The 27,773-nt window shown below is 38.3% G+C and overlaps 1 protein-coding gene across 1 annotated transcript in view; it reads right to left on the bottom strand.

Annotated features, from left to right (window-relative positions):
* The window catches only part of UBE3D (ubiquitin protein ligase E3D), a gene marked incomplete at its 5' end in the record, with an annotated part of 80,184 nt that overhangs the window by 10,218 nt on the left and 42,193 nt on the right, over nt 1-27,773 (bottom strand). Inside the window, one exon of the mRNA XM_084284149.1 lies at nt 23,878-24,016. Coding sequence (XP_084140275.1) covers nt 23,878-24,016 — 139 coding nt within the window. The remainder of the gene's footprint in view (nt 1-23,877; nt 24,017-27,773) is intronic.

The raw sequence follows: 27,773 nt of genomic DNA on the forward strand, positions 1-27,773 counted from the left end.
AAATTTGCTCTCCCAGAGGCCCACCCAGCATTGCTCCCTGGCTGGGCTCTGGCCAGCAGCAGGTCCCTTTTGGAGCCGGCTCTGATCTGACATGGGGCAGCTGCTGGGTGCTTCTCACAGAGGCCACCTCTGTAGCCCCCCCACTACCAACACCCTGACACATAAACCCAATACACCCTCACAGGCAGCACTGTGCTGCACAGAACTATGTGGTGATGGCAACAATAAAGTCAATGGAAGCAGAAGTTGTAGGACTGCGTTACCCTGACAAGTTAAAACCTTTGGGTTGTGGTGTAAAGGATCACGGAAAGGCAATTTTTGCAATCTGACCTGCTAACCCCCATGGGGCTCAGATTTGGGTATGGAGAAGAGGACATTTTGTGAAGGACTCTTATCTATTCAACTTCCCAGGAGTTCAAGGTCATCCTTTCACATATATATGCAAAGGATTTCTCATTGTAAAAGGAAGCAGTTTCAAGCAGCTGTCTTACAAGAAACATATTTGTGGTCTGCGGTACACTACCACAGAAGCACAAAGAAACACAGGTGGCAATGAAAGCCTGTGATTCTATGAAAGCTGGCGAAAACAGACTTCAGTAGACCTATCATCTAAACAGCCAAATTCCCCAGTGCTTCAAGGAGAAAGCTGGGGAAGGGCAATTCTTCTCCCATACAGTGTGAAAGGCACTGCAGATCTATGTGTTTTCAAGTCTTCATTGAAGGAAGAAACTTATTAGGAGAATGTCACCCTGAGAAATCACTTTCTTCTTCTGTCCATGCTGGGAAAAGATAAAATATAACCAAAACAACCAAGCAGAAAGGGAAATACATTCATTTCATTCAACTGCTCATAGAATTAATTGTAACCAAATTAAGGATTTATTTTTTTAAATATGATTTCTCAATCTGGCAATGTCCCTTCAGGTTTTTACAAAATAAATCCTCTATAAATCAGCACACATTCTTTCTCATAATCCCTCCTAAAAGTATTAATTTCTTATAGAAATGAAGCTAGATTTGAAATGTGACAGAGATAAATGAGAAAAAGTAAGAGATTCCTGTGAAGTCCTAGGCTGTGCATGTGCACTGCAGGCTATCTTTCTGCTAACAGAACAGTTGCATGCTGAAGCTCGCCCAAGCTTTAGGGGGAAATCTATAAGCAGCTGCAAAAACAGTAGAAAATAAATCTCTGGATGTTTTAGTTTATATGAAGACAACCAATCTTTTTTTTAGATCATGTAGATATTTGTGTGGAAAAAAAAATATATATGCATTTATATGTTCTAAGTGGAGTATGTTATTTAATTTTTAATTTACGTTTAGATATGAGAAGCCCTGAAAATTCATGGCTTTGTCTATTGCTAAGCCTTCTTTATTAGCCTACATTGCTTTCATTTCTGCTGTGGATGTTACTATTTGTGGTACCCAGCATTAATACAGCTGCAGAAACAACAGTATTATTTACCTTTGTTAGCCTTAAATACAGTTTCTCTACTGCATGCAAACCACAGTAGGGGATGGAACTTAGTACTAATATTGCACTGCAATTACTGATCCAAATCTAACTGTGATACAAAACCCACGGAATTTAAGATTCTCTTAGTCAACACCAGATGATGTTTAGTTTTTACTATAGCAATTACCATGCAGAACATCAAACCCCAGCTAAGTAGGCAAACCAAGCAGCATATTTTTCTGCATCAAGTGGTTATAACTGCTGTAGAGAAGACATTTGTTTAAGTACGTGCATGTATGGGCAGTTGGGAGACACAGGATAACCTAAAACAAACAAGGCACTGCAAGCTGCTGTGTAAATTTACAGCATGCTAGTTACATCCTAAAGCTAGAGACACATGAGGAGATTAATCCTTGGCAAACCAAACTGGAACATATGCTGCAGCTCCTAAAAACTTTCCAGCTTTGTAAAATGGTGTTGAAGAAGGTGGCCTAAGAGGAGGTCGTGTCTGCCACCCTTTCCAAGACCTGCGCTCTAATGCACAGCCTGTCATTTCACACTTTCAAACACACAGCCTGCTGCCACAGCACAATTTGCTTCAGGTCGATTTCCTGAAAGTCATTTCAGTCTAAGGCTCTGCTGTGCTTTTGTACTTCTCTGCCAAACACAAAGATTTCTTTGCACTCTTGAGAATCTGTTTCAACTGACCAGTATCACCCATACCAAAGCACGGCTTTATCTTCCCCAGAAAGGGAAGGGAGAGGCACACTATTTCTACTGCAGTAGTCAGCAACTGCAGCTCTTACAGTATTTAAGCAATGAAGAAAAAAATTAAAAAGCCCCGAACAAGGCACTAGGGAATAGTATTTTCAATCTTTTGAAAGAAAGGACCAGACAGAGAGATATGTGGATTTATTTTCATGACCTAGAACCAACTATGTTGTACCTATTTCCAAGTGGACTACACAGGGCCACCTAAGTGGCAACACAATCACTATGTTACCAACAATAAGATAGTATTATTCATGGTAGATATTCTGCTGTTTTCTTGGTTAATATGTTAACATTATAATAACAGAATTTTTTAGGTTGGAAAAGACCCTTAAAATCATCATGTCCAACCATCAACCTAACACTATCAAATCAACAGCTAAGCCATGTCCCTAAGTGCCATATCCAAGAATCTCTTAAATACTTCCAGGGATGGTGACTCCACCACTTCCCTGGGCAATATTAACCAGGGAATTATGTTAATATGTTTTAAATCTATAAATACTATTTTTCCTTGGAAGGCTTCATTTGAAGTACAACTTATAAAATATAACCCTGTACCAGTGATCTGCAAGCTGTAAAAAGGTCTAAGCGTCCTTAGTCACAATGGTTAGAAACATGGTATTGTGACTTACTCCTCTAAAAAACACGGTGAATACCTTAATGGTCTACACAACAGCCACAGAAACCTTACATCTGAATCACGGTACGATCAGATCCTCTCTCTCCAAAGTGAGCTGACAGGGTATGAAGCATGTCAGGTGTGAGACCAGAGATCAGCATGCTGTGCACTCATTCCTTTGATGAGATGCTGGTTTACGCAGGTGTGTGATGTTCTGGCCATTCGCATGGCTGTTGCTCTAAACTAGATGCCATTTGTGGTATCTTCTGCACATAATTTATAAAGTGTCTTATCTCAACCAAATACCCTGTTTATTGTATTTCAATCCTATAATGCCTTTAAGGGAGGAAAGTGCTCACAACTGTGAAAAAGAAGCATTGGTTTTAGTTCTTTACTGCATAATAATTAGTGTGGTTGGACTCTCAGCTGGCTTTTATCTCCTTTCCTCCTCTCCTTGTCCTATCCCCTTTAGCCACGAAGTACTGTGGAACACACTAGAGCAGGGCAGTGACTTAGGCGTTCTGCATCTTCAAAATCAGAGAAAAAAGAGTCTTCTTTTTCCAGCTCACATTCTCCCTTCACCATAAACTAACATTTCCTCTATTAGTTTCTTATATTGAAATGTTCAACACATGAACTCAGATATTCTCTCTCCTCACAATCTTCCTATTTCTAACCACTACCCCCAACATTTTTGTCCTCACACCAACCAATTCTTCTCCCTGAAACCCACAAAATACTCTTCTTATCAGGATTTACCTCCAACCTGTGCTATGGCTCAAATACTATGCTAGGAGACAAGTGTCCATGCAGTCTTGATCATATTGTTTCCCTAGGAAAAGGGAGATTACAAGAAAACCCACAATTATTTGCATCTCAGTACCAGCAGCAGGTGACATTCACAAGCCAGAATCCCCTTCAGGGCCTGGCTGGAGATGTCTGTTTCTTGCTTGTGTGTCCTGTCTCTGTTCTTGCCTTTTTCCCTGAACAGATCAAAAATAGCTGGCTAAGATTATTTGGATTCTAGAGGTAACACGGTGAAAAGCTAAAGAGAATAAGGAGCTTAACTGAAAGCATAGCAACAAATGAGGAGAGAGCTGGATATCTTGCTAAATATCAAAATGTAGACAAGTATTTACACTAAATAAAACATATGTAGACGGTGTGGTGCATAATCAAGAATATCATACAGGTTTCAACTTAATGATTTTGGTTTCCTCCTTCCTACAGGTCTCAGTGTAATAGCAATACAGTCAGCTTGCATAAGTAAGACACCAGAGGCATTAGTGCTGTATGTCCATGTATTTTTGAATTTTAATTTAATGAAAATCTTCCCTTCTCTCTTTATCCCAACTCAGCTATTTCCTAAGAAAACAACCTTCCCATGCCTTACACCAATACGCAACAGAAATCCCAACAGACAGGTAAAACTCATGATAATCTATGGAGTAGCACAGGAGGTTACCTGTTCCATCCTCAAACTGTCAGGAAAAGGTCTATTGAAAACTATCATGGCAAAGTGCTTTAAAAGTAAAGAGGCAACAAAGAAACAAAGCCAACTACTTCTGCTTAATATTCCACCTGCTGATAGCCTGGTGAGAGAAGTTCCAGTTTATTTCTGCTTTAGTCTCTAAACAGTTTCATTTATATCCCCCCAAAAATGTGCCAAGGCCTGAAAGCTAAGTAACGGTCTATTATCTTCATCTCCTGCAAAGTTGTAGACTTCGCGATGCCAACAAAACCAGCACACAGATATAAACAGAGTTTTTAAGAGTCTCCCTTAGCAAAGGCTACATGAGCAGAGTGTGCTGTGATGCAATGGTGAAACCGTATCACATGTACAGCACTGCCACAGTGCATGACATTGCCATCACCTGTGTGTGCATCCATTTTTTTTTTTAACACACCAAACCCAGATGCTACTTGAAATACCACTTGAAACACCAAGAAGGTGCAGGGAGGGGGCAGAGGAGTAATGATTCAGAATGGATGCGTTACAGATGCTTTTAATGAGAGATGTTTGGTTATGTGCTCACATTTACACGGAATGAATGTGGTCCAAACAATAAACCTACCACAACCCACAAAAACGAGGTAGAGGAGATTAAAGGAGAACGTGATGCTCTTGAGTAAAACTTTGAACCTGGATTGTTTGAACAGGTGTCTTCATTGAGTTATTTTTTGAAAACCTTCCAGGAAAAAAAAAAAAAAAAAAGTAATTTTCAAAAATTAGCTGCTTAAATTCTCTCTTTGCTTCCTGGCAGTTAAAGCTGGAATGAGAATAAATACTTCCCTGCATGAGGTATGAGGATTAATTAGTTTGTGCATATAAAGGTATATATAAGAATCAACTACTATTTTATTTTTAACACCTTATTGGGACTACTGCATTCTTACCCCTGAGTTCAGATTTTGGCAAGAGATTAGGATTGAGTTAAAATGGGAACAGGTGTTTGGAAGATGATATGGCAGCAATAAAAACACTAACAATGAAGGGAAGAATAATTTAAATGTGGTATTCATTGGTATCCTGTGAAATACAGAGAGACCCGATCACAACCACAAAGGCAAAATAACTATGGGATATCTACAAAAACATCTGTACTAGATTCTTTCTTATGCTGCTTTTGGTCTCTCTGGTCATCCTTTTCCTGCAGAATGTCATGACACCTGTTAAAAGACTAGACAATCAATAAACAACAATTTCATTGTTTAATGCTGGTCGGGTAATAAAACATTTTCAAAGCCTCAGAATGATTTAGGAGTTTAAGACCACTATCAGTGAGATCTGAGCTCCTAAATTATATCAGGCATTTTTACAGGATCTCTGGCCCCAAATATCCCTACAGCCATTACTAGGTCAAAATGATTGCTCTTTCCAGGGATCGAGCAAATTCTTTTGCCAGCTGCAGTCAGAAGAAAAGCTGAAACTAACTATTTTGACAATCAAACTCATGAAAACAGATGTTTTTGCAGGGAAAAAAAAAAAAGTTACTGACCTCCCTTGAAGTTTCATAATAAAATACAATATTTACCATCTTTAGAGTATCTTTTCCTCAACAATGAGCAAGATAATTAAAGATAAAAGCTTTCAAGTATTTCTTTGTTTTGTTTTGCTTTAAAGCAGACTATGGTCAAGCCCAAAACCTGCAAGTTACTCTTGCTGGAATTAAGAGGTACTAATAACTTCATACAACCATAAAAGCAGATAAAGCAATGATTTTGAAAAGCAAAAGATTTACGGGGCAAGGTGTTGCAAAATGTATGGAGTTTAGTAGTACTTTGTTTATTGCTATTCCCCGTGCCTGTTTCTTATAAGCCTAGGATATTATGTAGAAAATAAATACATTTTAACTAAGGAGATAGAGGCACGGCTGTCTGTCTGCAGCAAGGGTTCTCAACTACAGGAACTCACAGTACTGTTGACTCTTCAAGTCAGAGCTTAGAACGGGATTTTCATAAGAATTTAAAATGGTTTTCGAGACTGTATTAGTCCCTTATGTCTTTCAACATTAAAAAGGTTTCCTGTGGCCTGTGGAACTAGTGACTGCAAAATGTAGCAACCTAATTTGTGGATGCTATGTTTTTATGTTTCTGGTGTTAAATGATGTTTGCATTTTAATAAGGTTTAATACAATTACCTATGACTTCAGTAGGTTTAAGGCGCATCCCTTCTAAGTATTTCTTGTCAGTAGGCACCCATGAGAGAACTAGCCCATCAAATTAGCAAGACATTAAGGACAGTTTTTAAAAGACAGACGACAAAGGATTCTGTTCAAAAAGAATACTGAAGAATACAGTTCTGACCCAGCACAAAATCACACCTCCTTTGGATTCTAACGACCTTATCAACAATAATGGCACCATTAAGAAGATGCACTTGGCCCTGTGTCATTGATTCTGCATATACGTTTGAAGAACTCTGAACAGCTCCACTTAACTCAATTGTCCAGGGGAAGTGATTTGTCATGTGGTGAAGTGCTTATAGAGCTCAAAATTAGATTCATAAAAGGCTTATGGATCCCTGCCCCTGATAGGCAACACGTAACTGTGAATACTTACTCTCCAATGAGACAGAATTGGAGAGTTTTGATGAATGATCAGCTAATGATTACTTCTGAAACCACTGGATGAAAATGAATTGGTCTTCCAAAATGAAGAGTTGTGCAAGAAACCTAAGAGATTTTAAGACAGGGCTTGACTAACTGATGATACACGACAAGTTATCTGCAATAGCAGGGGACTACACTCGATAACACACAAGAGTTCCACACAGTCCTTGACACAAACCACACCAACTACCTTCAAGCCTCTGAAGTAAAAAATCTTCACAAAAGCAAGGACAAAGATGGTCTTTTAATCAGATTCCCACATCATCCTGTTAACACAGCACTAACAGTGGGAAATGCAAGCTAACGTTCTCCAAGCAGACTTCAGACGAACCTTGCTGTCTTGCACAGGGACAATAACTTCCACTGTAGGGGTAGGAGTGACCTTCTGGTACAACGATCTTTGACGTACCCTACCATTAAGTCAGAAGACTGAGCCTCAAAACCCTGATGTCCTTCTCAGTATACCACCATTATCAAAAACACACACAAAAAAAAATAACACACAGGAATTCAAAAACAAACCTTTCATTCCAAGCATAGGCTTTTTCCTCACCAAAAGAAGTGCCAAACATTATACAAAAACCCTGGGGTCTCACTAATTTATTGCCATACAATTGCAATTTATGCAATGAGCAAATGCTCTTGTAAACTTCCTCTCCGCTACTGCATTAACCCAGCTGTTTGGACAGCTGTGTAGTCACTGGATAATGCAGAAGGAGCAGAGGGAAGAGACAAGATGACATGAAAGAGAGGCCAAGAGAGATGGAAGGGCTGCCTTAAACCAGATCAAATAGTTTGCTGCTGAATATAAAACTACTTCCATAGATAACAGCAACCGGAGCTAATGCACATCATTAAAATACTCAAAATAAAGCTGTAGGCAATGTCATGTGAATGAACACTGAGTGGACACAGTACTAAAATACCTGGAAATACATCCTGAAGCAGCATGTACTGTAGACAGCTTTTATCGTCATTCAGCCTTACCCAACTAAGTCCAATAAGCAATTCAGAAGGCAGCTTTCTCTAGTATATCACATTCTGCTACTTGTCAAAGTTATTTTCATATCTGATTCATTATGGAAAATATAGGTAAATGACCCTGTTTTTCTTCCCTGATCTCCAAGAGATGCTGACTAGAAAACTGAAGCCTTTGCTCTCTCCAAATCTCTCTGCTATTTCTTCTAAAAGGTAATAAGTTCACAATCTTTAGGAGGTGCAATGCAAAAAAGAAAAGCAGCAAACAAACAAAATCAGGTATTTACATATATGTAATCAAAGGCACCAAATCCATTCCCCAAGAAAACCCTCAGAGTTGGATTTCTGAAGTTAAGCATAAGTTCATCTGTACCCTCTCTTCCTTTATTACTCTTACTGATCTACTTCATTTCAAAAAGAAATGCAGCAGCCCTTAAACATAGGGCTGTGCGTCCATCATGTACCACAACAGATATTTGCATTGTGATGGAACCAAAGACCTCAACAAGAATGAAATTACAGTCACTAATAGCCACTTCCCTTCACAGATAATTTACGCTGCTCACAAACAAACCACTCCTCATGTAGTCATCTTTTACAGCCTCTCTTCCCTTTCCACTTGCGCAATGCTTTGATTAAAATCTGAAAATCATCTCCTCAGATCATGCACCGTGCTTTTAATTTTTCAGCCAAGTGCTATGCACAGCTTTTGTCTGTAATAGTAACAGATTGCCCAAGGACACATAGCACGAGCCATGGGAAGAGTCAGGATTTCCTGCCTCTTAATCCTACCACAGAGTAGCTCTCTCACATTACTAATTTTAGGGGGACAGCAGGTGGGGGGGAAGAGAAGAGAAAGCCAGGAAAAGAGATGGAGAGAGGGTTTGTTTGTTTGGTTGGTTTGTTTTTTACGTAAATACAAAGTGGGTACCAACAATAGCATGTGCCCATCCCAAAATGGTGGAAAAAATATGGGGTCCATGAACATACAAGTGGTTGACATGAGTCAACAGTTTCACAACTCACTTGAACACAACTCAAAACCATTCTGTGTGTTACACTAGTCTATTTAATGAAGGAAGCTGAAGACCACCTATAATTAGTAAGGGATGAGGAACATTCAAGAGACAAATACAGATCGTGCAGAGGTGATGCATCAGCAGCCTGCAAATAATTAATACCCATCCTGATAATGCCACCTACTCCAAAAGGCTGTGCAACAGTTCACAAAACCCGTAACATCACAAAGGAACAGGAAGGTCATTTTTCATCCCCACAAAAGTAGGTCACCTATCACGTTCTGAAAAAGAATCCAAGCAAAAAACAAATGGATTTTGAGACAAGTTGTACTCATTTATCATAGCAAAGCACAGCTCACATGGGGGCTTTGGCAGCCCTCTGGCTAACTGGCTGAAATGAGACCGATTTCAAAATAAAAAAGATGTTAAAACAGTTGTGCCAGTAAGAGATGTAACTGCAAACGTGCATGTATGGGATATTTAAAGGCTGCTTTTCTTGCTGGGATGAGATGACAAGATTACAGAGAGACTACTGCCTAAGTATACAGGTAACTCAAAACTCATGCATTTTACTACTATCTGTATTTATAGCAACATCAAGAAGTCTTGCATTCATGCACTTCCAAACTAACCCATAATGAAGAGATCTAGAGCAACATCCAACAGGTACAGCCAACTCTACATTGTGGGAATGGAAATGTTGTCTTTGGGTTCCAGTGATCCCATCAATGTCTATAAATACCTGATGGGGGGAACAAAGAAGAGAGAGCCAGGCTCTTCCCAGTAGCATCCACTGGCAGGACAAGAGGCAATGAGCACTAATTTAAACAAACAAAATTCCTTTCAAATACCATAAAACACTTTTTTTACTGCGAGGATGGCTGTTGCACAAGTTGCCAAGTAAAGTTATAGTCTCCATCCTCACAGATATTTAAAACCTGACTGTCCTGGGGAACCTGCCATAGCTGACCCTACTTTAGTCACTTTCCGTGACTCTTTAAATACATTTTTGTTGCATACATTTTTAAAGTGAACAAGCTCATTTAAAAAGATCGGTCACTAAGGAATCCTTCAAGACAGAGCTTTCCAATGGTTTTGTAAAACCTCTAAAACAGATTTTTTTCTACTCTCAGTCCATGCACATTCAGGGGTGATTTAGATGAACTGCAAATTCTACTTTCCCTCTTCAGCCATTCTCCCTAGGATTCCCTTTATACATCAGCTTCTTTCAATCACTTGAAAGATACTTCAGTCAAACAGATAGGGAACACTTTTGAGTTATACGTCATCATATAGCTTTGGTTGACTCCTCCCCCTGACCCCCTTCATACCCTCTTTTCTTTATATTACAGCACAGTCTGTCCTTCAGCTCACAGTTCCATGCAACCCATATTATTCTCTTCAAGCTTCCCCTCTTTTTCTTTGGCTTTTTTTTCAGCCACCGAATTCTTTCCAGTTTCAGATGAAAATAACAATTAGACTATTATTATGAGACCTTTTCCTGTACTGATAAAAATCTTATTATTCAAAACAATGCTAGCATGATTTCTTTAACAGTGAGATTTTCACGTTCTTTTTAGAAAACACTAATGACCTTCAAGGATAATAAGTTTTCCACTTTCATTCTTTCTATTCTTATTCTTATTTTTTAATCCAATTTTACTATCAAGGACAAGTATACATGAACAAATTATACATTGGAGTCATAGCTCCCTTGAGGTATCATTCTGGATTATTGAAGTACAATTATTATAACACATTGGTCTGCTCTAGGACTTCTAAAATACTGTTTAAAACTCCTTCCTTACAGCAAAGCCACTAAAAAATGCCATTAAAACCTAATTCATCTGCATTGTAAAAAATGAACGTATTTAGCACTTCACAAAACTCAGTGAATGAAAACCAGCATAAGTTAGTAGAAATGTAGCCAGATGATAATTAAGAATATAGCTAGAAATGGGAAGGATCCCAAAATGGACAGGATACAAAGCTGACGATCATAGCATGATCTTAAAACCTGAATAAAATAACCTGCAACTGCTCAAAATTAAAGGTTGGACTAGATGATCTTAGAGGTCTTTTCCAACCTGAACGATTCTATTCATTCCGTTTCATAAGGTAAACACCAAGAAGTAGCAAAGAATGAAACCTCACGTTTCTACGGGGATAACTTCAATTGTATTGCACTGAGGTTGGGAACAGAATAAAGGTTTGCCTTAGACACTCTCCTGGACTTCTCACACTAAAAACCTTATCACTTTACAGATAATTTGAACAAATACTTTTATTTACTTTGATCATTTGCCACATTTCACTCACTTGTACCCCGAATTTAAACACTTTACACAAATTTTACTACACTGCATAAACAAATAAACTAAAAAAATACTAACTGTATACTGAACCCCCAGACCCTTATATTCCTTAGTAAGCCAAATTCAGTGTGCAATGCAACTGATCCTACCTACCTTTAATTATTTAAAATCATTCATTTTCCTATAAACAACTTTTTTAAAACAGGCTTTCTAGTCTTTCAAACCTCAGAAATCATTCCAAATATCTTTTTTCACATTACATATACTTTACATATAGTCATCACAATCACTGTGTATAACACAAAGTCGAGGTAATAAAAAAAGGCTCTGCTCTTTTCCCTGTGTCCCATTTCCCTGACTGAACTTCTTTCCCCAGCCATTAAATACAAACAAAGCTTGTTTAAAAGACAGACAGATCGAAAGACATGAGAGAAAAGCACAGACCTTGAACACCAGGAGTGAAATTAAATTAGTTAACTGCTAGAAGCATGAAGCGTTAATGAAATAGCACTGGAGAATTTTCTCCTTATGAGGAACATTTATTCAATGTTAATTAAATTCTTTTATTCAAAATCTATATTTACCCAAGCATAAAAATATTATATCATATCAATAGCTGAAGAGCGTAAGCACTACTGCACTAAAAGCATGTTTTTTTCCCATCTAGTGAAGTGAAGCCTTTAAATCATTGATACTGTTTGAAGTGTTCAAAGAAATGATGAGGACACAACAACAACAACCCAACCAAACAGAAAAACACCAGAGAAACCTCTGCATGAACCAGAAACCACAGTTATTAATTCATTTGTCTAATGAATAGCTATCAGAGACTAGCTCCAAGCATTTTCTTACAAAGTTCACATCCGATAGTGTTAATGACTAACTTTCAGAGAGCCCACAACAATTATTTCCCTACAATAAATCCAGGTGGCTGGTTTGTTCATTTGCAGTCCAGTTCTGCACCACTGAAACCAAAAAGTTTTGACATTAATTTTGATAGGTTCAGTAGCTGAGTTTCACTGGGGTTTTCTCTAGTTTCTGAGCTACATTTAAAACTGCATAAGCAGCACCTCACTTCTGACAGTTCATTTTAACTAAATCACAGGAGTACAGTAATTTCCAGGTGGAATTGGAGCTATGCTTCATCTAGATCTGGTGTTGTGGATATAACATTGGTGAGTGCTAAAGTCCTCACAGACAATGGTCCAAAAAGCAGGCAACCTAGAGAATGGACTCCTCCTTGTCAAATTTTGGCCTCACCAGTATCCTGGTTTCTCCTTGAAGAGGTCAAAGGAGCAGTACATGGCTGGACCACTTCTCCAACTCCAGCTCTACAACAGCATCAGCACTTGAGCACACACACACACACACAAAGAAATTCTTATTTACTTACATGGATAAATTGCAACCCCTGACAGTTAGCTATGTGGTATGCAACGTGGATTTAATTTTATTTGCTGTTGAATTTCTTCTTAAAAGTCTACATCAAACCCTTCAAACTGAAAAAGTTCCCACCTTGTTCACTGTTACCAGGATTAAGTCCAGATTTTAGAAAGACCACTATGGGGAAGGGGTAGTAAATAAGAGTAGAGGAGGAAAGTAAAAAAAATTAAAGAATAAAACACAATAAGTTCTACAGATAATATTTGGTTGCATTCAGATATCACCTTAAAATAGAAAGAACAGTCCTTAATGGAATATATCCCCAGGCTGACCATGTGGAATAGACACTTTTGATTAATTTAACTAGTCACTACCTACTTTTCAGCTATATTTGTATAGAACAGTATTTCCTTTCTATGGAAGCAGAGAACACAACCTGAATTAAGAACCTGTGTGTTCAGCAGAAAGTTGATTCTACATTGTTTCACAGAAGGATATAAAGCTCAATTGTGCACCTCCCAGCCTCAGTTTTTCTACCTTCCCTGAAAAGAAGGTAAATTAGACAACAGTGAGTACTAGAAGTCAGTTTCTAACCAGTAAAAAGGCATACGTGAATTGCAGGGTTGTCTGCTCCTAAGTAGTACAGAAACAAAGTAAAATGATACGTAATAGAAATGAAATATTGACATGGAAACACCACTGCAGAAAACCTAAGTAGTCAACGAAGAGGAAAACCAAGCAGTCCTAGAATGTGATGAATTCAGAAAACCTGCTGGATGACTGGAATAGACTTTGTATGAAAACATCACAAAGAATAAGCAGCAGGCTCTTTGATGAGTTAAAACAGAAATCTGTTAGCTAGACATCCCCCATTACACAATGATAGCCATCTTTTTTGATACAGTAGGACATTTAAATATAAACACAAGAAGAAATGCATCAAAGACTGGGGCACCAACAGCAAGCAGAATTTCTATCTGAAACTGAATTATGCAGGCAAACGGTTACTGATAATAACCAGAACTCGAGTCAGTGATAGCAATTACAGAAAGTGAAAACATCTGAACAGAACAATGTCCTGTCTTTTTCAGGGTCGCATTTAGGAATAGCAAGCATTCTGAAACAACTTGTAAGTGGACCAAGCAGCCAACACAGCCCGTGAGATTACAACATTTTCACTTGTACAAGTTTGCAGGAAAGACTCTTTTTCATGTAGCCAGGGTGATAAATATTAATTTTTATTCTATTTTCCTTGTAAAATTCAAGCTTACTAGAAGCAACAGAAAGAATTCAGCTCTCCAGCTTGTTTTATCAATTCACAATGCCAAAACTCATAAAAATAATGAAGACTGGGAACTGACCTGTTAAGACAGTCTCTTCCTCTATAGCCTATGCTTTTATAATTTATGTTAATGATGCGGAAAAATAATATTTTTATATTTATTTTCCACCAGGCAGAATCATTTCCTATTTCTCTTGTCAAGCTGCTGGGAGACAGATAGAGAAACATTCACCAGAAAACCTGGCAGAAGCCCAAGCAGCACTCCCATCCTGCCCACCCAACGCTCCCCGTGATCTCACTTGGCTATTGCTTCGTTGGATTCCTGCAAGTTTTCCTACATGCTGTGAAATGGTTGCCAGGTTTCACCTCAAGGCAATAACAGCTTGCCGTTGAAGGCTAAATGATTGCTGCATCTCAGTAGGCTGTGTTAATACCTACATACTCTTGTGCCCTCCTCTTCCTTCTTCCTGTAGAGTATTCCAGGTCTTATTTTGGGAGCTCTATGAAATGTATATGCTGGGATACTTCCTTGCACGCCCACGTGCAGAGCAGCTTCCTTTAATTCAGAAGTAGTGGAGCCACAGTACAAACGAATATTTGCACAACTGACCTATCTTACTGGTCAAAACAGCAAGCAATGTAGAAACAATGGAAATAGTCCTGCTCTCTTTGAGGTCTGTCAGAATTTGGCTGGTTTATGTCAGTGGGAACAGCAGCAGCCTATTGCCTTTCTCTTCCATTTTCCTTCATGTTTTTCCCTGCCTCGGGACAGACAGCTATTTGACCTCCCCCCACAACCACATATCTTCCTATTCTAGCTTTCCTAATCTCTACACCTAAAAAGTTTTCCTCCCTAACAAGCAAGAGCTTTCAAGCACTACCATTTGTCACTGGCCATCAAGCACGGATCACAGACCTATGATTTAAGCACACGGACTCAGAGCCCAGCACTCCCCACTGACATCACAACAGAATGATGGACTTGTATTTCCGAGAGAAGGCAAACCGTATGTTTCTCACTGGGGGCATTACTGCCTTCTTAACCAAAAGATCCATTCCAGACTCATTTTCAACTGACAATAAAAAAGGAGAGCTTAACAATCCTTTTCCTTTTCGTCCACCACGTACTTTATCATAGTCAAGTCATCGATTCAATTATTACACTCTGGCTTTGCAGACTTCTGTATATTTGCCCATTTGTCTCCTTGAAGACATCATTACCATTTCCAGCTCTTCAACACATAACGCTGCTCAGCTGCTCTGAGTGCCTTGGCAAGATGCCCTGCCTGCTAATACAACGCTAGGACTCGGTGACATCCTCTTTTAGGATCCCTCTGACTTTTGTAATCTGTGATAATACACACCTACCCCAGCCTACAGCTCCAATCTGGTAAGACTGAATCCATCTATTTTTAAAGCATCTGTAAACCCACTAAGAAGCAACCTTATAAATGCATCTCAGATTTTTTTCTGGGCTTCTTAAGTAGTTTCAAAACTTCCATCCAGACTCTTAAAGGAAATGAACAGCATCACAGCTTTCCATAACAATACCCATTCACAAAGCACAAAGCATAATAATATGAAACCTTATGGGGAAAAAAATTTCCATTAGAGATTCACTGGTGTCCAGTGACTCAGTATTATTTTCAAGACAACAGCTGACTGCCTAGCTCTGTGCAGCTGATAACTAGATTTCTGTACCTTGTTTGCTGGGAGATTGGAACTTATTCTTTACTCAAGTCAATTATGTTAATTATGAACTGCACAGAGCTAAGACTAACTTGGATAAATCAAAGTTCTGGGGGGAAGCAGCTCGGAAGAATTACCTATAAGCCACACCAAACACATACAGCATTATTTGGTCTTACATGGGTCTAAATACTTCTTTTGAGCAGAGCCTGTTTCTCAGTCAGGAAGGTGACACTCTCAGTTAATACAGAAAAACAGATGTTCTCGAAATGTATCAGGCCTCCCATATAAAGACTCCTCTTTAGGTATATATTCAGGTACCTAAACAGAGGTATTTGGCTGATCTCATTTCATAACACATTCCTGATAAACACTCTGGGAGTTTGGTGCCTGTTCATAAAGAACATCAACCCTCGGTTTGAGTCTAATAGGACTTTATGGACACAAGTAGTGGATAATTAAGACCTAAGCAAACAGCTACACTTTTAGAATTCAAAATGAATTGGGAAAAATCAGACCTTACACAATAGATGCAAAGGGGAAATAAAATGAGTGGTATTAATCAAGACACTTTCAATCCTGATTAGTTCCATCTTCACCCCGTTTGAGCAGTTGATAAGATGGGCTGTACCAGGCTATCTAAATTAGATTTCTGTAATCAATTGTGCATTCACGTCTAAATGGCTAATAACATATCTGAGCACATTTTCTAAGAAAACGACAATGAAATGTATCACCAGATGCTGATATTACACTTCATCCCTTAGGTCTTTTTTCTCCGTATGCAAGTGAACACGCAGTTTTTAAGAAGCCCACCCAGGTGTTTGTTGCTGGAGTCTAGATGGAGAGAATTGCATGCAAATAAGCTGATTCCTCAGGCAGATCTTCCCTCTCAAGCAGCAGGGAACTGTAGTTCCAGAAGAGGCAATTGCCTGTGTACAACACGTACGCTGCCTCTCACCGGGAGCTCATGATTTTTGTAATTAAACCCACTTCTGCTTATGGTATGCCCAGATTCGCCCTCTCTGATTTCTTCTGTAGTGGTGAACAGGCGTGGAAGAAACAGATGACAAATTCTGAACCTCAGTTTAGGAGATTTAGGTCCTGACTCTCCACCACAGAGCACTGAAGCAATCACAAAACTTTGTGCTTCCGGCAGTAAGCTCAGCCTGCATTTTTCCCATTCAGTGTTTCAGCTTAGATTTAGATGTGATTGAGTTTGTTTAGTTTCTGGCTGATAGAAACAGGCAACTCCTTGCCATTAAAGGAAGTGCAGCCATACCACGCGTTAGATAAGTGGGATAATACCTTCCCATCAGCATCTCCACAGCAGCACCAGATGTCATAATGCCACACTGCAGAAATGCATGCCTGTCCTGCAGATACAGATTAGTCACATCAAGGACACAGAGGGGAGATATGAGACATTGCTCAACACGCCCCTGCAAATGGAGAATATCCAGTTTTCAGATAAGAGGCTTTGTTTTACTAGTTTATGCAGAATCAGTAGTGGGAATGGTTTTTAGCTGCGGTTTAACATAGACTTCAAAATAGTAATTACAGTTCAAGAAAAAAATTGTTCTGTTTCAGCTTGAGGCCCTGAGAGTGAACATTAAAAAAAGCAGAGAGTCTCAGTGTTGAAGAAATACCACAGACTGCTCTAGAGATACTTTTGAAAAGGTGGCTTACAGTGATCACTGAGTTAGATAACCTGGGTGGTAGGATAAAAATCACCTCATTAAAGGACAATTAAATAGCAGACAAGAAAAACAAGGCAATCTCTAAACTGAACCTAGAAATTTTTATCATTCTGCCAAACATTTAAATTCATCTTTGAAGCACTAATTCTTTTAATACTGCTTGTTCTTGTCAGCATTTTCTCAAAATCACTTCATAACTCTTTCTAATTATTCTGCAGTGTTTGAACAGATTTATTATGGCTTTTGCTAAATGCAAATAAACAAACAAAAAATATACATATGTTATAACTTTTTATTTTCAAGTCAATTAAATATCTGTATGCTTATTTAGAAAAGACTGCATCTGCTTTCCACAGGCTCTAAGGCTTAGTCACTTGTTTCCTATTTACAATAAATTGTTTCAAATCAAACTTTAAAATTCCACATAATTATCACAATAAAACACTTATTAGCACATGCAATGCAAAATTGAATCCAAACATTTAGGAGAGAGTAGGTGTTTTGGATCCTTTCCACAGGAAACAGTTGTGTTGTGTTTTTTTTGAAGAAACTATAAAAGCATCCCAAGCCAAATGAAGCCATCCTATGTCATCCTAGCAACTGACTGGAGTTAGTAAAAAATGGAGAAAGCACTTTTATCCAAATCTGAATATATATATATATATAAAGAAAAAAAGAACATTAGTTTGTAGCCAAAAGGCTGACACTAATTGCAGTTTACAATTTGTAAAATTGGTCAGTAAAGGGGAACAAAAATTGCTGTATTTCAACAGAATACCATTTGCACTGGTTTCTCTGTATTACTGTGAGCTCCAGTCTGTGAGCTTCAGACAAAAATTAAAAAAAAAAAAATAGTTTGTCTAAAGAAATCCTAAGGGATTTAGGATCCCATTCATTGTCTGCAAAATATTACAGAATATACATACACATATTCAAATCTGTAATTCATTTTTGTGGGAGATGAATAAGCAAGTAATACAAAGCTTAATTTAAAAAAAAAAAAAAAAAAAAAACATTTAAAAAGATAATATTTCAATGCATAAATGGACTTATTTTTCTTTTCTGGGACAGGTGAATTCAAAAATATTGAAAGCCTATTTCTTCTCTCTTGATATTTTCATCTTTTATATTGCTATTTCCCAAATAACTTTGAACCATAGTATCTCCTGTTTGACAGTACTCCAGAGGAGTGGAGTCCAGCTTAAAAGATTCTGTGTGACATCTGCAGCTCCAAATGCTCAGAAGGGAACAAAAGGAGGAGCTGAGCTGAGCATATTTTTCTAAATTTTACTCGGCAGTTTGCTTCAAAAAGGATTGTCAGAAAACACAGGTATATCTGCAATCATCCTCAATTCCTGAAGCATACCTTAAGCTAACTTACTTTACCACAAACAAGTTTGAGAATGCTATTTTAGGCATATAGATATATACAAGTCTCAACACTTAAAAAAGCACTGCATGTGAAGGCATGCTTTAGTTCAGACCATGTGCAGACCAAAGAGCCGGCAGTAATTTTGAATTTTGCCTTCCATGAGTCTTGTATACTTTTGACACTCACATAGTAGAGCCATTAAACTCCAATGGATACTGGTTTTATTCATTTTTCTATTTTCTGAGCAACAGTCTACTTCACATCTCTACCACTGTCTATTTTAGAATGTTTCTGCAGCTGATTAAAAGATTTCAAGTGATAAAAAAACTCGATTCATGAACTCATGAACTGAATTCACTTTTTTATAATAATTTTTATTTTTTTAAAAGGCTCTACTTCTCTTAACTAACTGAAATGGACAGTGTGCTGATAAACTTCCAGTGACACTGGGTTCAGCGCTGAAGAATATCAAGAACATAAAGACTGCTCAGCTCTTTAAAGCAAGCACAATCTTCTTTCAATATCATACAACTGCAACAGTAAAAATAAAACTGTGATCTATTTAACTACAAGAACTCTTGCTACACTCTCTGGCCTTATGAATAGAGCCTTGATATGGGAAGTAAAATGCCTGGTTTCCCACAATAATACCAGTGAGAGAGAATGTGCTGAACAGCCCCATATATCATCATAAGAATTCAATATCCATGACATTTTTTGTTCGCTGTGCTTGAATTTGGAGAAAGACAAGATAAGGTTAGCAAAACACAGCAGAGATTACTTGTCACTTTAAAGCATCTCCCCGCGTTAACTGTTTTGTGTTGTAAGCTCTGAAGTACCAACACACTTTCCCAGACTGCGCTGAGAAGTAGCAGCTGAGCAGTTTGGTGATGAAGTACACAGCATCTCAAGTGGGTGATAGCTACAAGTGCTCACAAGTATTATTTATAAAGTACAAAGTAAAGTCCAACCATTCCTGAAGCAAAGGAATGGTCAGCTCGGGTGGAGAGCCAGATAGATCAAGAGTGCAGTAAGGTAACACAGCCTTCTGTGTAATGTAATGGAGCCAAACACAGAGGGGTAAAACTGCTCAGAGCAAAAGCAAGCTAAGAAATTTCTGATTTTTTTCTAGCAGCTACATCTTCTTTCCCTTTTCTTACTGCTTTCTGCACAGCTCCAAGATAAATATGAAGTACTTCAGTCATCCTATTCCCATAGTTCTAGGCATCCTGGTTTGGGTGAGGGATTGTAAACCTGGCAAAGCGCATTTCAGGACAGCAAATCCATGTTCTCTGGTAAACCTGGGAGCAGCCAGCAACCATCAAGAGCTAGTCTACCCATTTTGGTCCTTCCAGAGCTTCCAGGCTCAAGCTTGCTAATATTTGACTCTTTCCAGTCCACCAGAAAACATCAGTGTCACTGCACAGGTATAATGAGGTGAGCCAAAGGCAGCCTGGGACCTAGAATCAACAGCCAATTCTAACAAAAAAAGGGAAGCTTAAAAGCTGGCTGCAGTGACCACCTACCCCTTTAAACTGAGGGCTGTGTACCGTAGTCTACTGCTGCTCCTTTCTTCCAGGCTGCTCCAGTGATGTAAACCACAGTGAAAATCTTCACAGGGTCAAAACAGAATGAAAAGGGATTTCAAATATTATGTTACTAAGCAGTAGCACGCTGTTGGAAAATAAAATGTAATTTATGTCTCAGCACAGATATGTAGTCTGTTAAGCTAGTCCCAGAGAGCATTTCTAGAGCACAAAGCAGAACAGAGTTTATTACAGAGATGATTAGCAACTAAGCACATTTACTTAATGTGGTTTTTACAACGTAAACATCACCCACTGCATATGTACACCAACTAAAGATTTTGACTTGTCAACACTGCAACACTGAAATACAATCAAGAGATGAAGTAAAGACAGTCTCAAACAACACAGGGTTATGGATAAGATCATTTCTGCCTACTTAATTACAGGTAGCTGATGGTATGTTATAAAGCTTTACTCATATAAGCTAAACTGTAACTTTTATTTCACAACATATACATCTGCCTGTTAGATTCATTTTAAAATACTGTATCAGAACATAAAAAATGCCCCAGTGATCCATTTAGCTCCATACCACGTGTCCAACAGTGGGAACATTTAGGAAAGCAGAAAGCTCTGGCATGCCCCTGGGTCATTTCCCTGCAAACCCCCTGAGCATTCAGTATCCATTGCTCAGTGGCCTAGAACCTGGCCTGCTGTTGAACAAGGCTGCCACTTGTGGATAAAGAAAGAAAACAACTTTACAATAGTTTTCAGTTCAAATATAAGTATTGTTTTAATATTATCTATCTATATGTATGTATGATTGCTTTTTCTAGGCCACCACAGATACACTTAAGAAAGCAAAACTAGTTTTTGTCATTTTGCTATTGCTCCATTAAGCCACAGGAAATAGAGTTTTCTACTAGTGCCCTTTTGTTATTTATCGTTTCACTCAAAATCTTCTGTATTTTGATTGCACAAGGATCTTATGCTCAGGTAACAGCACAACTTAATATCATTATTCCACCTCTCTGTGGATCTTGCCAACTTTTCCAGGAAAAATACAGAAAAACTAGGACATATAATTCTAATATTTGCTTTACAGAAGGTGAATATCAGTGCAAGGAACCAAGGCAAAAAAGTGATAAGGCTGGTAGCTTATTGTAAAGCTTCAGAGAAGAAAGCCGAGGCAAATTTTGTTTCTGCTCCATGGATTCACAAATGGGGGCCTAAACGAGGTTCCCATGGATAAAAATAAATAAAACAATATTTTCCTGGACGGTGTTTGCCCTCCAGGTCAAACGTTTTGTGATGCTACACGGAGAGTGAAAGTTAGATCCAGGACCTTGTCATAACAGCCATTTTTCTTCCCTCACACTTAGCAAAACTCCACATTATTTTATTAGAGTAGGTTTCAGAACTTTGCTTTTTTTGAAAACTACAAATCTGTTCTTTTCTTGTTGCTGTGAGAGCACAGACACTGGGAATCAGCTTAAAATGATAAAGCAGTATCTTCAGCCTGAAATCATTTTCTTAACCAAAATTACAACAATCCGACATTGTCACATCAAGCACTTTGCCACAGATTGGCAAACTAAGGTCTGAACAGGTCAATCCTAGAAGACATATCCCCCACAACTCAGCAAAGCATTGTGATATTTGCTCCAAATTAAACCCTCTGTGGTCCCACTGAACTTCAAGTTTGAATGATCTGTTCAGTAACAGGCCAAAAGGAGCAAATACAAATCCTTAAAACACGGGTTCCTAAACTCCAATTGGCATTTTTGAGTTTTTGCCCTCACAGATGGATGTCCTCGGAAAACAAAGTCTCCAAGCAAAATACTTTTACAGGAGTCACAGGAAAAACAACACACCACATCGTTCCTCAGCGATCACCTCTCCTGGTGACCAACGAGGCACCACAATGACTCCTGAGGCATCCTCATCCTGTGGCTGGGGAACATCACCACTGACTTGTCTCTAGGCCAAGCACTGCAAGGATTTAAGGGTTTGAGACAGTCTGACAAATCCAAAATGCCCCTGGAACAATCAAGTACAACCATGCAGATTCTGACAAGGAAAAAGAAAAGTCTAAGGTATTTTGTGTTCTTGGAGGTAAAAACCTTCCTCGATTTACTGATTCATATCTGTGCACACACATACGCAGTCTGTTTTCATTTGCTATCTCTACACAGATTAAAAAAAAAATGGAAAGAAATCCTAAGTACATGACCTTAGACTTTTATCACATATTATTGACAATGTATTGGACAATGAATCTGTTCTCCTAGATTAGACAACCAAAACATTCACTTCTTAATAGGAAACATAGATTATTCAACTGTATGAATAGTCATTATTTACCAATCTTTGAAACAGGATATTCTTCAATTTTATGGCTTCCAAATGTACAATCCAGTAACAATCCTGACCTTTGGTACTAAAACATCATTTTGAAATGATAAATGGCTGCTGTTCAGTTGAGAGAGCTCCATACACAGATTCCCTGTTTCCAAGCTCACAGGATACAAAGGAAGGACACAATGCAGGTACATATTTATTTCCTAACTTTTAGATGTGTTTTCAGCAGTTGTCCATCACTGTAACTGTATTATAAGTCAATTACTTGATTTTGTTTTATGGACATCTTCTTCCCAGGTTCCTTCTGGCTCCAAAATTCTGCAATTAAGATTACCTTTCCCTGAACATATTTCAGGAGCACAAATTACATATTCTCTTGCCTTAACTGAGAACTGAGAATGCAGACAAATAGGAGGTACAAGATTTTCTGCTGCGGACTCTTTAGGACACTCATTTCCACTAAGATGACCATTATTCTGTAGCTGTCAAACACAGCTTCAGATACTTTTACTGCTCGACATCTGATTGCTTTAGATTTGCATCAACACACAGCTAATAGACTACATAACTACAAGGGAAGACAAGTATCAAAAAAGAAAAAAGGATGAGTTGATCTACTGTATGGTGACAAATTGAGATGCCTGTATATATTGCTTTTTAAAGTTGTATGTGCTCAGAAACATGCTAAGATCATGCAAATCACTATTTAACACCTGCAACAATGACTTTCTGAGGAAAATTTCCATGAATAGTGAGACCTTCATCAGTAACATAGAGTGACATTCACATGGGACAAAACCGTGAATGCTTCACTACTAATTTTATACACTGGGTTGCATATTTTGTCCTATTGCTCCAACCAGCTTTCACCACTGTCAATCTTTATTTTTATCAGAGGACTTATGTGTATATATTGCTTTTTTTTTTTTTTTTTTTTTAAGACAATAAGACGTTATATAATGATGTATTTCAACAGAATTATTGAAATTATTAAATATTCTAGCTACTCCAGACTAAGTTTGAAAATTTTATGTTCTTACTTCAAACACTAAATGTAAACAGTTATTCACTGTTTAAAAACCCAATGGCATTGCTTGCCCTGGTCTACGTTCAATACTACTGGAAAAACTGAGGATGAAAAGAAATTCTCCTTTGCTATATATAATTTAATGAAGAGTTATGCAACACCAGAAGATAAACATTTAGTTTAAAAGGGCTTATGGGCCCCAGGGATGTCTCTATTTCCTAGAAATAACACCATTATACTGAAATAGCAGCTGCTCCTTACCTGAAAAGAGTTCATGCACTGAAGTGAAGGGGGCAGAGAGGTGGTACTCAATCCCAGTATCAGCAATAATTCCAGACAAGTTTCTGATGAAAACTTTAAGGGATGAACTCCAAAATCATCTTCCCATGCATCAGCAAGTCTGTAAATTAAAATAAGTATACTTATATATATAAAATACACCTGAAAACCAAGTATTTCAAATGAATACTAGAATGTGCCATAGTATTGTGATAAAAATTCTCCTCACTTGTCACTCCTCTCCTTGTAAGTCACAGGTGTTTCTGCCAGAAATACCAGGTGCATTTAGAGCACTTTATACCTACTGCCAATATTACAGAAAGATACATAACTCGAAAGGAAAACTTAGCATACACTAGAACAATTCACTCACATTTCTTACTCCAAGTTAAATATTTCTGAACCAAATGTTAACTGCCACTAGCGAATTCCCATCATGTGGTGTTTTTACACGTAGAGCGTTCAAACTGGAAAATAATGCCTCCACTTTTTGTCCTTTCACTTCTGAAAACACAGGAGGGACAGACATGATTTCAAAAATTGATATTTATGATGCTCTCATTGTAACCCTACTAACACTAAGCACTCCCAGTTCCTTTTATGCAGCTTTCTGCTTTAGATGTATTAAAAGAATTAAGATTTTTAGAGAGAATCACACCCTGTAAAACATTATGAAAGCATGTTTCTATAAACTGTTCCTGCTACCATGTGCTGAAGAACAAGATCAGTTCAACAAGATTAAATCAAAACATGAGAACGCTCTACATCCTATTATGCATTAAAGAAACAAGCCTGCACACACTGTCAGATTGATTAGTGATCCAGTTATTTACTAATTTTATCTGACCAGCTAGTACCATATACTCCAGACCAAGGCAGACGCCGATTATTCTCAGCAGATTTGGAAGTATTACATTTTGGAAGACAATGTTTGCTACCTTTCCATGTCCAAGACTTCAAGATTTCAATACGCAACTTTGGCATCAGCTTTCATTTCTAAATTCCTCCAGCTCTTCTGCAGACAAATTGTTCAAATTGACTAATCTTTTGCTCTTGAACTCATCTGCTTGTTTTAATGTCTTATCTAGAAACAGCTGATTTTTTATAAGCATATAAAAGAGTAGGCATTACTGCAAGATTCACCGCAAGTGAAAACTAAGCAAGTATTCGCACCGTCTGTGTCCTTCTGGATGATACTCATTCCCTCAAGTCTAACAAACCTTGTCTGTAAAGTCCTGCTTCTTAGATATAGACTTACATATGCACTTTTTTTGCATATGCTTCCACTATTAATTCTTCCCAGTGCCAACTTTAGCTCTTCTACATGTTCTACTTAGCTTAAGTTACACATCTTTCTTCAAAGAGTCAGTATATTTTTATTTTCTTAGCTGCATTTTAAGGAGGTCAGAAACTGGCCTCTTGAGTTAACTGTTTTTTTCCTTTTCTAACCTTTCAATTTTCTCATCTTCCTTTGCTTATCTATGGGTATGTAATAATCCACTTCTGCTTCAAGACACAGAAGCAAAACCCACAGTGCACACAAGGTCAGAGGGGCCTTCATCTCCTTACAAAAAATAAAAATAAAGGGTTGTGTTCTTGCACTCTTTTGTTTGTTTGCTTTTAATTCACAATAAAAGAGAATTATATCACTTCTAAATTACCAGATGTACCATGTCTTTCTCAGCCCAAAGCCAGAGCGAACAGGTCACTTTGACATGAGGAGATACAAACCATACAGGGAAAGAAAAGAAAGAAGGGTGTCTGGCATGGCACCCTCTGGCATTTCAAATGGCAGTACCTTGCATAAAGGTTTCCCCACATGGCTGACACCACACCAAAGAACCGAGGCCAAAACCTGCTGCACAGCAACAGCCTTCATAATACGTAGCATGGGGCTGGAGATTGCTTCAGGCGCTGTAACTGTGCCAGACAGAGCTGGAAAAGCTGTTTAAAGCTACCGCACAAAACCTGCCTGCTAGGTGAGCAGCTCAGAAGACACCCTGGAGTATTTTCACAATTGAAAGGTACAAACCTTCAGCTAAGCCTCTGGATACTTTATCTATATTAAAAGGAAGCAGGACTCTTTAAAAATAGCCTGCAAGAGGCGAAGCCCTGACTGGTCCAGAGATTGTGGGGATGTGCCAGGGGAGAACATCCAGCTCTAGATCACAGGCACTGAGCTGCCAGCAACCAAGGAGTCATCATAATTGTAATCTAGAATTGAGTTTCGTATTTCACCATATTTTTGTAACTTCATTTCCACACATAATTAGAAACTAACCTTTGTTATGTTCCTTACCGTGTCTCTGTTCTACATTTTTGACTGGTGATACAGGTAAATTGAGGTAAAGCTAGCAAAATTGGGGCTTTCAATTTTTCACAAATCAGTAAGTCAAAAGGCATCTTCAAACACACAGTAAAAGAGTTTGGAGACTGGAGGTGATACTGTAAGGTCCTGGGGCTTGGGAAGGCATTTCCACATAGCAGTGCCCCTCCACAAAGAAACCTTTTGTAACTCCAGGCACTACTCAAAGCATTACAACTTAATTCAGTATCCCCATTCTATTTTTACTTCATGACTTGAAGATTTTTTTGGAGCTGCCTCTTCATATTAAAGCCCAACTCTTACAGTACTGACATTGCATTAGGGCATTTTTTTTGGCTGTTGGTTTACATGGGGGAAGGACTGTTTCCATAAAAACATCTAGCCCAATTATATTATAATTCTTGTTTATTAATAGCTCAGTTATGAGCATTTCCTGAAATGATTCCAGTGTGTTCCCTTATTACAAACAAACCATGTGTGTCCTAGCACTTACAGCTCCAGGAACACTCATGTTAGGAATTAGTCTTTATGACTTGTCCTTTTGCAGCATCTAACACAAGTGCTTGTGGGAAGTTTGTGCTTTGTTAGACCATGCCTCTTTGTTCTTCTTTACCCCTGAGACTCGGGAATATTTTGCTATAATCTTCACTGTAGAGGAAGGAGAAAAATGTCTGCTTGCAACAAAAAGAAAACAAGCCTTATTTCTTAATCTTAGTCTCATAGAACCTGTCTAAAGAGGACTGTGTCTTTTCCAGTACAGAAAAGCAAGCTGATTATTTTCTATTTACTGAATTAGCTAGATCAGTTGATAGTGACCCTCAGGAGAGCAAGTACCAATAGAGGACAACTCAGTGCTTCCACGCAGACCAAGCCCAAATGCCAACAGTTTGGTCTGGTTGAGAGTTCCTTAGCCATGTAAACGAAACTGTGTTTCATTATCCTAATTTTTAAAGAAAGAGTAATTCAATTTGACATTAAGATAGGGCAAATTGCCAGAGGGAGTTTTGGGGAGGGCTAAGAAAAGACAAAAAAAAAAAAAAAAGAAATCGGCAGGATTCAGAAGTGCACATGGTAACTTTGGATACACGAGGGACTTTGCATGCATGTGCTCTCCTCCCTTGATTCCTAATACCTTCACTCAGCAATGAATTCTTGCTTCTAATCTGCTCTTGAGGGAAAGTAGGTTGGGCCCAGCCTGCACCTTTCAGGAACAAAGAGCCAGAACAAGCCCCTGAGAACATAGCTCATTATGCTGTCTGGCAGAAATAAAGAGGAGGTAAAACAACAGATTAGCTGGAAGAAGGTGAGGTTAAGAAGAAAAATAACTTATGCACAGTGACTCGTGTTTTGTACAATTCATCTTTCTGCAAAAATTTGCTTTTTCTACATTGAAAAAAAAAAGCCTTGAGATTCTGGGCTTTTCAGTTTGACAATAAAAATTATGACTCTCAGTATCGAATAAAAATTAATAAACTCTTCAGATTCCCTAAATCATCACAGCACACAAGACTACGTACCTCAGACTGAGTTTGTGACAGATAAAACCTCACCA

Source organism: Netta rufina (genome assembly GCF_964035555.1).
Source record: "Netta rufina genome assembly, chromosome: 3".
Classification (NCBI taxonomy): Eukaryota; Metazoa; Chordata; class Aves; order Anseriformes; family Anatidae; genus Netta; species Netta rufina.